A 12432-nucleotide genomic window follows, 5' to 3' on the forward strand; every position below is an offset into this window, starting at 1 on the left:
TTTGCCTCTAAGGATGGACTGAAATTGAAAGTATGTATGAAGGTAAATCTAATTGTTTTTTTATCTTTTTATCTGGAAGTAAAATGAGTAGTAATGAGACGAAATAATGTGGGAAAAAGCCAAGAAAATATAACATGTTTTGCTAGAAATAAGTTACTGGAAACATGTTGACCTCTAAAGATTATAAAGTGGAATTGAAAGTAAATCTGATTAACATATTCGTTTTGTCAGGAATAAAATAAAAAGTAATGATGCAAAATAATGAGAAAAAAAGCACATATAGAGACTGCTATAAATAGATAAAATACTGGAAACACGTTGACCTAGAGATGAAATGAAATTGCAAGTATGTAAATCTAATTCATGATTTTTTGGGGAAATTCGAAATAATGGGAAAAAATGTAGACAAAAGTACAGAAAAAGATCGCTAGAAATAATAAGTCAATTAACGAGGTAAACAAGAAATGGTAATGTGAAATGAAACAAAGAAAACCAGGCAGGTGGGGACTTCTAACGCAATACTCTACGTTGTCTTGTGCCCATGTATTGATTTCAGGTTTACTACGAGGCAGAGTGGGTTCTATTTTTTATTCATACACTGAATAATCTCTTACATCTAATGACAATAAGTGATATGACTGACAGCTTGGTAGCATGCAACATGGGTGACACACACACACATTCATAGTCAACTTCCACCACTAACTTAAAACTTCTCACTTTGTTTAAGAAATGAGAATAGCAATTACACACGCACGCACACACATTCATAGTCTTCTTCCACCAGTAACTTAAAATTTATCCTCACTTTGTTCAAGAAATGGGAATGGCAATTACACACACACACACACACACACACTCTCTGGCTGACTAAAACATAATAGTAATAATGAGCTTTCCTGAATCCACACTCCACACACAAGTATCCTCACCAGCCATGTTCAGACCACGGCTCACGGAGAGAAAACAATAAAAAAAGGACTAATAACAGCAGTGGTAACAACTTAAGATGTGTTCACCAATTAGTAATGTACCAATCCAATTAGTACTCAAAGGAAAAAAAGCTCTGCAAAATAAGCTAATATACAAAAAGGATACTGTCAAAATTAAGTATAATCAACCTCACTTTGACTCACTTTAATACATCACTTTTCTCAAGAACTTTTTTTTTATACTACTCTAACTGATGAGTACAAATGGTCCAACACACCCTGAGGTACTGAGGGATGTAAAATGTACAATATCGTCTTTAAAAAAGCGAACTAAAAATCGAACTCATGCATGGATACTTGTCTAACCAACCATACCAACCAACCACTGACCTCTCTTCTGGCCACTCCTTTGTTTGGTTTTGCAGGAGCAGCGATTAACGGGCTCTGATTCTGTTTATTGCCCTTGAGCTATTTCCTTTGACGTAAAAAAATATAAAAATAATATAACTTCTGGTCCGAATTCTTCTAACATTTGCATGTGAAGAACATTAGCCAGACATTACAACACAGAGCAAGTCCACTTATTTCCTCATGCACTTCCAAACAGCATTCATGTTAAGGCAATAACTACCCTAGAGGATTTATCTGAAGTATATAAATGAACGTCCAAATAAACCAACAGATGGACATACATATCATGGCAACCTAGAGGAAGGAGGCCAATAGGAAGACCCAGGAGGAAGTGGATAGACTGTGTAAAAAAGAACACTCAAAGAAAAAAAGAGTAAAAGATGCATGAAGACCTTAATTATCTGAAGTACATAAATGAAAGTCAATGAACTAACAGATAATGACCATGGATATACAAGTTATGGCAATCTAGAGGAAGGAGGACAGTAGGAAGACCCAGGAAGAGATGGACAGTCTGTGTTAAGAACTTTAGAGGAGAGTTAACACTATAAGAAGTAAAAAGTAAAGGTTGGATGAAGACCAAGACAGGAGAGTTAAGTTACCCCCTAAAGAGATAAACTATTCTGGCAAACCTTCCCTAATCCCATGAGCGTACTGTTGATGCTACAAGACTACTCACAGATCCATTGTTAAAAAGTATGTTTAGAGTGTGAGGACAAGCAAGGAACTTCATACCAGAGCCATAGAACAGGAGACTTTGGCCACTTTCATAACAGGCAACACATTGTTACAAAAAGAGCTACATGAAATTCAGACTGATGCTAATCCAATAATACTTTTCTTGTGCTCTATGTATAGTTGGAATCTCGAAGAAGTACCAAAAGCACAAAAAACACTACTGTATGTCCATCACTAAGGGTTCTTCTGATAACAACATGGCAGCTGTGATGAAGTTGGTCACACTCTTCTATTCTCTAACTCTGATTTATAACACAGGGGAAATTAATGCCTCCAGTCCCCCACACTTGCCCTCTGTCACACACTGTTGCTAAAGCTTGTAAAAAGAACTCCCCAACGGGATACAAGAAGTTATGGATTAAAAAGTATAAAAACAGATAACCAGTCCATACAAAACACTACCTTCTTGTATGGCTACTCCGAGAACTGCTGCTACCAATCTTTCCTTTCCTGTCTGATGGTAAAATATGAAGATGCAGCAATGCTTTGATCGGTGAAAAAAGATCACAGTGCCTCACTTAAGTTATTATACATACCTATAGAACAAGTCCCGAGAAGGGTGGGTATTTTTACAGTATTGCACACACCCTTTCAATCTGTGCTCACATCAGGGAAACTACTCCTATGGAAAACTGAGTAGAGGTAAGTAAGTTATTAAAAAAATCAATAAAAGAAAAATTAATCTTTACTTTGAAAACTTTTATACCTCCGTCATATTTTCCATCGTAAATTTCCCTGAAACAAGAACTAGAAAACTGGAGGAGTGTGCAAGAACCGGCAAACCCACCCTCAGTACAGAATATATATATGGCATACAGCGCAAAAAGAATATCATTATCTTCATTATATAATACAGATCACAAGGAAGGTACAAAATAAATCAGGTTTCTCTACAGACTAGTATTTACAAAGCGAGCCAGGGGGTCCATCCGAGGGCGCGCAGGACACTCACGAGAAAGAGGCGCTTCTCTCGGCCAGCTTGGATATCAGGTCAGACTTCAGCTGCGGAATCTTGCTGATCTTCATTAACTTGGCCGAGTCGTACTTCTGCCTCACCGCCTGAAATTCCAAACACATAGACCATCATTATCATGTGTGTCCAGTGAGGAAGCGGCTAAGGGTTTGAAAGAGGTACAGAGGAAAGTGTTGCAATGGCTCGAACAATTGAGAAGAGATGGGGTGCTAAGGATGGTGGAGGAAATGGAGGTACCTGGTAGGAGACAAGTTGGAAGACCTAGGAGAACATGGAGAGGAACAGCGACACAAGACTTGGATGTGTTAGAAATAGAGGAAGGATTAGCACTGGACTGATCGATATGGAGGAGGATCATTGCAAGTCTAACCCTAAGAATGGGAGATGGACTATAAATGAAGACTGTAATATTCATCCTTAGCAGGCAAAAATATATCAAGAGAACATGTTCTGACAGAGCCTAAAGATGCACCATGGCCAACTGAATGATTTATTGGGGTATGAAATGGCAATGCAACTACTGAGGTCATATGGCACTGCAAAGTGGCCAAAGCTGCTGTTAATATATCAAGAGGTGTTTTGACATGACCTAAAGGGGTAACGAGATGAGGAGAAGAGAGTATACAAACACCATGAGTAAGAGAAAATAGGGACATATGAAAAGAAAAAAGGAAAAGAAGACAGGAGAGGGAGAAGATGGAGAAGACAAAGAAAAAAAGAAGAGGCAACATTGCCATTGTCACATGAGCACCCACCTGTTGTTTTGAGTGATGGCTCTTGACAACGATGGTGGCAATCTTGCACATGACGGGCATCAGCTGCTCTTCCGTGTAGCTTGAGTGGAAAATCAGCGTGTCATTCCACTCTCCTCCATCCAGCAGCCTGTGAAAAGCCCAAGGCATAGATGAGTTTTTCCTCTTGTTATTATTACCGAGACGCATGAAAAGGCATCAAGGGAAAACAAACCATAAAATAAGGAGAAGAATAAAAAGAACAATGCCTAATGATTTAACAAAGTGGATGTTGACTTGTACTTTATATTTATACAAGGAATAGAGGAGTTTCTTTTATTATTATTAGTGAGATCACAAAAGGTCATCAAAGGAAAATCATGAACAGTAAAATAAAGAGAAGAATAAAAGGAAAAAAAAAGGAAAAAAACAATACCTAGTGAGTTAACAGGTGGGTGATAACTATTGCTTTAAACTTATCAAACTAATCAACACATTTATCATTATACGGTACTGTTGTTATTGAGATCCACAAAAAGGGCATCATGGGTAAATCATAAACAGAAAAGTAAGGAGAATAAAAAGAAAAAAAGATAAAAAATAATGCCTAATGAGTTAACAGGTGGCTGCTGAATTTTGCTTTAAACTAATCAAACTTATCAACAAATTTATCTTGATACATTTCTTCCTTCACTGAATGTGTAGTGTAAGGAGAATAAAAAGATAAAAAAATAATGCCTGATGAGTTAACAGGTGGCTGCTGAATTTTGCTTTAAACTCATCAAACTTATCAACAAATTTATCTTATACATTTCTTCCTTCAATGAATACGAGACACCAGTGAACACTTCACACAGTACTGAATATTCACGCACTTCAAAGGGTGGCAGAGAAGTGACAACTGGCGCCTTACTTGAGTGTGAGGCAGAGAGCAGCAGCAGCGAGGATGGACGCCTTGAAGTGACACATGGAGTATTCCGGCAGACACAGCTCCATCAGGTACTTGGCTAGTGTGTGGTGCCTGGAGTCCACCTAATCCACACACAAGGTTTTAGCAAGACAGGACGTAATTATTGCCACTACTAGGTATGAATAAGTATATGTATTGCCTGTCAGATGAATAACATGTCAGGCTTGCAGCATATGAGTGATGATTTGTATCAGCACATAATTTACCATTTGTTATAATCACATATGTCAGAATCAGCAGCTTTCTTTGTTAAACTTTGATCTATTCTCTTTTATAGAAGTGCTCAGCAGGCTTTTTTTTGTTGTTAATTTTGTTTTTACCCTTAGCTGCTTCCTTTGGTGTAAAAAAAATAATAACCTACTCATTAAGGTCAGTGCTTGAAGTGCAAATGTAGGAAATGTTTTGCTAAATTTTCTTCTTCTTCCCTTTTAATGTCCTTATTGTCCCTTATGGGGATGGACAGCTATGCAAAATTTTGGAAGTCGTATTGAAGTTTGGGAAAGACTAATAACTTGTTAGATTTCCTCACCCAAATGGCCATCCAAAAATAGTCAATTTCTACCTTTACTGTAAAAAATAAATAAATAAATAAATAAAATAAAAAATAAAGGATACTATAATACTACAACTCACCAAGCCGGCCTTGCTGTTCCGCCTAAGGAAGTGCAGCGGCAGAGGGAAGGAGATGTTGAACTTGAGCGCCTTCAGCATCTTGACCTCCATGGCGAGGATCTCCCGCTTGGTGTAGGCCTTGTCGGTGATCAAGGACAGGTCGCCCACGTCAGTGCAGTACATCTCCTCAAACTTGCAGGCGATGAACATGGCCGTCACCCCCACCAGCTGCAGCATGTTGCGGGGGGTGTTCCTCACGACCTTAGGGGAGGGGGATTGATTGAGGTGTTATCATGGCGCTGCAACTAGCGGTCTATTTATGGTAGACAGGCCTAAACAATGCTAAGACAATGGAAAGACCAATAAAAAAATGCCTGCAATGTTCAGAAAAAAATATCAGTTAAAAAGAATGATTAAATTTAGTTCCTAATGTCATAAAATTCCTCTTGGTAGTCTCTCCTCATGACTAAAGGGAGAGGAGGAAGTCAATTACTATTTATGGTAAAGACAGACCAAGGGCTAAACAATGCAAGAAATAATATCCTTGAAATACTCAGAAAAAAAGTCAGCCAAAAGGAATGATCAAAATTAGTTCCAGAAAAGTCATAATACTGCCCCTGATACTCTCTTCTGCGATATTTTTAACTTTCTTTTGACGGAGACCATTTTGACTCCCTACCCTGACTCCTGGAAATAGGATAACTTCATATTTGTTTGTTCTTTTCCTCTTTCTGCATTAACCCTTTCATTGCTAAACGCTTGCAGCAGGCGTTAGGCGTATTTGCTGGTGGAGCTAAACACCCACTGCGACCTCCACCCGCACTCAAATCTTCCGTGTATGAGAGTGTTCCAACACTAATTCTCACAACACAGGATTGCTAATTGAGTGGATTCTTCACTAAATTTGGTGGAAAATCATATCAGCCCAGCGCGGCAAATCTACGGACGAGTAACTGGTGGATGTTCTTGCCCAATATAGCGGCATTTTTGCATAGCTTCACCTATCACCGACTGATGCTTTGACCAAATAGTTGTAAATATTGCAGTTGGCAATGCTCCCTTGCCAGAATCTGAAGAAAAGATGTCTGCAGTTCCCTCAATATGGCTGATCATCACGCACGCACTGACGTAAGTGTTAACATTCAACACTCCAAGAACGTGCATGTACGATCGCAAGAGAGGCATACATAACCAACTCCTATAGCTCTGGACCTCCTCTTTCCAATGGTGTTTTTGGTTTTTAGCTGTGATGAATAGTTTTTGAGATACAGAGGTTTAAAGAGACCCCCAATTGGGCTGCCTGACTGCGCCTGAGAGGATAGTCGCGTCCACACTGCGCGCATGGAAAGGGTTAAGCGTTGATCAACCCTCCTTTTAGACTCCCAAAACTTCCTTTCTCAGTTCTAGTTTCCTCAAGTTCTGCAGCATCAGTTCCTCCCTCCTTTCCTCCATCTCCCTCTTTCTCTCCTTTTACCACCAACAATTTATCTCATTCTTCCATTCATCCTTGTGTCTCGCCTATGCATCTTCTCTCCAAATTCCACCCTTCCTCTTCTCACATAACCCTCCTTCCCTTTCTTTCCTCCTATGACCCTCCTTCCCTTTCTCACCCTCTCCCTCTTCCGTCAACCCACCTGGAGGTATCTGTCGAGGATGCCCACTGTGAGGTAGAGCGTCTCCTGCATGAGGGTGAAGCGGTGATGGACCTGCACCAGCCAGTCGACGAGGATGGCACGCATCTTGTGGGTAATGATCTGGCCCTCGAGGTACTGTTGCTGGACTGGTGAATTGTCCTGCAACATGGGAGAAGGGTGAGAAGGTGGAGGATGTGTAAAGAATGGGTTGATTTATTGGGGTGGAATCATGGTGCTGTAATTAAAAACTACTGTGGTCATAAGGGCAAGGTGGAGAATGTGTAGGGGAAAAGTTGAGCGAGTGCATTATTGGAGCAAGGAGTCATGGTTCTGCAAATACTGTGATCATAAGGAGGGTATCAGGACATCTCTCCTCCCGAAATTGACCTATCTTTCGACCACTCTTATCGAGTCTTTTGTAGGAGCAGTGAGTAGCGGGCTTTTTTTTTTCATTGTTGTTTCCTTTTTTTTTGCCCTTGAACTGTTTCCTCTACTGTAAAAAAAAAGTGAGAAGGTGGATGACATGGAGGGGAAAGGAGGGGGCACTATGATAATATGTTTTCCTTATAGAAGTGCATGTGTATTACTTTTTATAACTTATGATAACAAAAGTACAGGTAAAGCTAGAGGCATATGCTATGACTGCTCTTTGATATTATTATTATTATTATTTAGATCCAGGAAAAGGAATCAAGGGAAAAATAAAAAAATGATAGACCCAGAGCTCCCTTGATAAGCAGGCATGGATATGAAAAATAGAGGCAGTGAGAGTAAAGTAAAAAGTGCAAGAATGTTGGGAACCACATATTTAGAGGGGAAAGGAAGGGGAGGACGAGGCAATGAGGGAGGGAAGGGGAGGAAGAGGCAATGAGGGAGGGAAGGGGAGGAAGAGGCAATGAGGGAGGGAAGGGGAGGAAGAGACAATGAGGGAGGGAAGGGGCAGTAGAATCAAAGGCAAGGGAGAGGGACATTTAACCCGGTAGCAGTGACGAGCCAAACTTGTGGCTTTACCGTGTAGAAGCGATGGGCCAAATTTTTGCCATGATATAAACCCCCCAAAATAGATGATGCATAAACTGATCACAAATGCGTTGATATATATTATGAAGTGGTTTGCGTGAGTGATGATTTTTTCTCATTTTTCTTGCTTAGAGGGGCCTGTAAGCAACATGATCCCCGCAGCTACCGGGTTAATCAAACCAAACCACAGCCTCAGCACCTCACCTCTAAAGTCCTGAGGTATTTGTAGATGTCACACACATACTCCGACACCAGCTGGGGGTTGTCGGCATCCTGGGAGTCGATGTCCTCCACGTTGAGCCTCTGGGTGGAGAATGCGACGGCCAGCTCCTCCACCTCCATCTCCTCTACCACATCCTCCTCCTTCTTGTTCACCTCCTTCACCTTCTCCAGTACTGGTTTGGGCTGAATGTTTTCCTTACCATTGTATCTGAGGGTCACATTCTTTATGGTAACGAGAGACAGACAAGTAGGAAAAAATTAATGATTAAAAAAATAAGAAAACATGTTCATCCTATGAAAGAAAACAAGTTGACAAAAAGGAAAGGTTGAATGTAATGCAGACCAAGGGATAAAACAAAAAAAATAAAAAATAATCAATGTATAGTTTTGAATTATACTGTACTTCATTTTATGCTGTATGTATCTCAGTAATATATGAGACTTTCTTGACTGGAAAAAACAGAAAAAAGTTATACCAAGTCTAAACACTCTGATCCTCCCAGCTGGCAGCCCCTTACCTCTTGAAGGAGAGTGAGGACGCCCTGGACAGGCCCTTGAGCTGTGAAGGGTCCCCACAGTCTGGTGCTGGTGCTGGGGGTGGTTGTGGCTGCTGTGTCTGTTTCTTCAGCAGTTCCATGGCCTTAGACCCCCTGAGGCTGATGCGTGACAGGTTGCTGTTGCTCATCTCCCCAAGGGCCGTGCGGTGCAAGGTGGGGCCCTGGTACACTTTGGCCTCCACCTTGCGCGGCCCAATGCTCTGGTCCGTCATCTGTGGGAGAATGGCAGGTTGGGCAGGGAGCTCTACTTAACTTTACTGCCCTGCACTCTTCATGATGGGGACATAAGAACAAATGGGTGGAGAGAAAGAGTGACTGAAGACAAGGTTGAAGAGCATAAAAGTGAAGGCAATGGAAGTTCCTCCATACAACTAATGAAATTTCAAAGAATAAGAAACCGATGATAATCTGGACCTGCAGACCCACTACAATGCAGGGCACGCCACTCTTCTGTGCTAATTACTATCCCCTCAAAATAAAGACAGGGAGAAGAGGCAATCAAAATAATTTTGAAAATTATGAATCATGAAAAGAAAGTCAAGGTAGGTTTTGATTTCAATTTTTTTATGTTTTCGATTTTATCAGCAAAGACTGTATTCACAAGCTAGATATGCAGTCATGAAGTATGATATGATAAAGACATGAATGGTGTGAAGAAACTATTGGTGGTATCTTTGTTTGTTGGTGACACTGTCCAGTTACCCAAAGAGACTGAGCGGCAAAAAGTAGGAATTAAAAGAAAAAAAATTCAGAATGAATGTTGCAGAGCTAAGTAATGGTTTAAAAACAGCTTAAGAAATTAATTTTGCAGCACTGTAGTGTGTAAACTGAGTGCTATTAGGTAAGGTAAGGTTATGGGGAAGATGGAGATGAAGGAATCTGTATCTACATCTATAATTCTCTCTCTCTCTCAACATTTGTCTTAATTCTCTTTTTATATCACCACCTGTGGTCCTCTGGACTAGCATGACCACCTGAATGAACTGGTGGAATGAATGGATGATGCAACACAAATCTAACCTTGTGCTCTGTGTGTGGCTATATTCATTCCAGTCCTGTCTCCAAATCTCACATCAATTACCTTTATATTCATTAATATTCTTGGCTTGGACTGTCTCCTTCTCAGGGTCATTTCAAGAGTGTGTATGTGTGTGTGTGTGTCTGTGTATTTTACCTAGTTGTAGTTTTACATGGCCTGGGCTTTACGCTTGTGTGGTCCAGTCTCCGTATCTGCTTTTATCCAACTTTTCCTTAAAGCTTTGCACACTCCTTGCTGATACTACATCCTCACTTAGTCCCTTCCAAACCTCTATATTTCTTTACGGGAAGCTATATTTCTTTATGTCTCTTTAGTATCTTCCCTTCCTCATTTTTTTTACTATGTCCTCTTGTGTTCCTGGTGGTAATTCATTCTTTTAGTAGTAATTTCTCGTTATCTACTTCTTCCATTTTGCTCAATAATGTATAGGTTTGTATTAGGTCTCCCCTTTCTCTTCTTTGTTCAAGTGTTGGTAAGTCCATTTCCTTTAGTCTTTCATCATATGTCAATCCCTCCAGCTCTGGAACCAATGTTGTTGCCATCCTTTGTATTCTTTCTAGTTTCTTTGTGTTTCTTCTTATGGGGAGACCACACTGCCTCTGCATATTCCAATTTTGGTCTGATCATAGTGGTAATTATTTTCTTCATCATATCCTTATCCATGTAGTGTGTGCAAGAGAAAATAATACCAGCAGTGCATTTCAATTACAAATAAACCATATGAATAAGTGCAGGCATTCAGTAATCCATCAAGGAAGCATTCCAAATTAAATTATGTATCTGGCAGGAAGACTGATTGATTGATAGTTTATTGTTGGGTGTTTTGTTTGGATTGTTGTTATTGACTGGGTATTGAAAATTAGTAGTTGTGCGTGCCATCTTGTGATGTCATATTAGCCAACCATCTGACCATCTTCATAAAAATTCTTCAGCTGCAGTTTTGGTTGGAGACATCATACTGTTTTAGGATTGGGCGTGTCCCCATCCAGGTAAAAAATCCAGGAAAGAAACAAAGGAGAAGGGAGGAACATGCCATCCCAACCCCCATGCAGGCAGTAAATAAGTGATTATACAACTAGAAAGAGAAATTACCAATCTTAATTTAGTAATTAGTCCACATTTCATCAAACTAGCATGGAGGTAGAATCAAAGACAAAAATATATAACAAATACCAACTGAAGGCAGAAGGTTTATAAGGTTCAGGGGGGGTAGATAGTCCAGGGGTGTGCATGAGCTTTATCCATGCACAGCACCACCCATGTGCCATCCTTAACCCCCCCTTGTATGACCTTTTAAACTTGTTTATTGCTTCAAATTTAAATCTTTGGAAAATACATTATTACAGTAATGAGTAATATACACATTATAAAACGTTACATTAAAAGTAAAGAACATGTCTCGATCCCTAGCACATTCTAGAGCCATTAGAACATTGGGGTGATATACAGGAAGCACAAGGACCAAGTAATATGCGACTCCAATAATAATAAATAATTGTATTTAAAATTCCCTTCAATATGAATGACTTTGGGACATTAGAGCCACAAGCACATTAGAGGCGATAGGCAGCAAAGGGGAGAGCCATAGAACAAGTTATTTAAAACATACCCGACTTCTGCAATGACAAACATACGCATTAGCATTTAAAAATCCCTTCAACGTGAATGAATTCTGAACATATTACACAGCCATCAACACAGAGTGATAGGAAGCAAAAGGTGGTGGAGGGAAGAGCCGGAAAACGAATTAGTATTAAAAAAAAGGAAAAATAACCAGATTCCAGCAATGATAAACATACGCATCATTTAAAATCCCCTTCAACATTAATGAATTTGTAAGATAATACAGAGCCACCAACACACTGAGAGTGATAGGAAACAAAAAGTCGTGGAGGGAAGAGCCAGAAAATAAATAAATATAGAAAAAAAGAAAAGAAAAATAACCAAAGTAAGACTCCATCAATGATCAACATAGGCATTATTCAAAATTCCCGTCAACATGCATAAATTCGGAATATATGGTGGCCTTTAATATGGTGCAGTCACGGACGGGAAAGCAAAGTTGGGGAGAGTCACGATGGGCCTTAAATACCGAGTTCCTGCCAGGTGGGTCCCCGCGGCCATTTAAACCGCCGGGCGGGACCATCATGGCAGCCTCACCTCAAAACACCCGCACATGTAACACCCTGCCACGCCCTGCACACACCCTCCACACCCACCTTGTTAAGCTGTCTTGCCCTCAGAGCCATGGCGAAGAAGGTGGGGTGGTAGTCGTTGGTTAATGGAGGCGTGCACACTGTACAATGAGGGTAACACTGAGGGGTCCGTCCCGCGCCAGGCCTGGGAAGCTTTGAACGCCGCGGCGCCGCTCATTGGCCACCACACCACCGGCCCTCCCCCCTGGCGGCCGGGGGGGAGACACTACCAGGAGCCATTTACAGTTATCAAATGGAAATGAAAGCAGATGAATTAAATTTCATACTAAAATGTCTGTATAACAATGGAAGAAAGCAGTCACAAAGGAAAAATCTACGTAAAATAGGAGCCGTTGCAATGACATGCGGAAGAGTTGAAATCTGTGCTCGCTGCTGAT

At 40.5% G+C, this 12432-nt stretch overlaps 1 protein-coding gene across 1 annotated transcript; it reads right to left on the minus strand.

The window, feature by feature from the left end:
- Positions 1-546: 546 nt before the first annotated feature.
- On the minus strand, positions 547-12302 carry LOC127000569 (G2/mitotic-specific cyclin-B-like). Its single transcript, XM_050864392.1, has 8 exons — positions 12059-12302; positions 8762-9012; positions 8226-8451; positions 7002-7160; positions 5389-5628; positions 4699-4817; positions 3810-3936; positions 547-3140 (listed from the first exon to the last, which is right to left on the minus strand). Exons 1-8 carry the CDS (start codon positions 12086-12088, stop codon positions 3030-3032), a joined length of 1263 nt encoding a protein of 420 aa, XP_050720349.1. The 5' UTR covers positions 12089-12302; the 3' UTR covers positions 547-3029.
- Between the last annotated feature and the right edge of the window lie 130 nt (positions 12303-12432).

Source organism: Eriocheir sinensis, chromosome 19 (genome assembly GCF_024679095.1).
Source record: "Eriocheir sinensis breed Jianghai 21 chromosome 19, ASM2467909v1, whole genome shotgun sequence".
Taxonomy (NCBI): Eukaryota; Metazoa; Arthropoda; class Malacostraca; order Decapoda; family Varunidae; genus Eriocheir; species Eriocheir sinensis.

What these genes read in the sequence shown, in the direction of transcription:
- LOC127000569 (XM_050864392.1), bottom strand. Translation starts at nt 12,088, where the DNA reads ATGGCTCTGAGGGCAAGACAGCTTAACAAG. An exon ending in GGGCAAGACAGCTTAACAAG is followed by an intron (nt 9,013 to 12,058) that starts GTGGGTGTGGAG and finishes ATTCTCCCACAG; the next exon opens with ATGACGGACCAGAGCATTGG. An exon ending in AATACCTCAGGACTTTAGAG is followed by an intron (nt 7,161 to 8,225) that starts GTGAGGTGCTGA and finishes CCCATGTTGCAG; the next exon opens with GACAATTCACCAGTCCAGCA.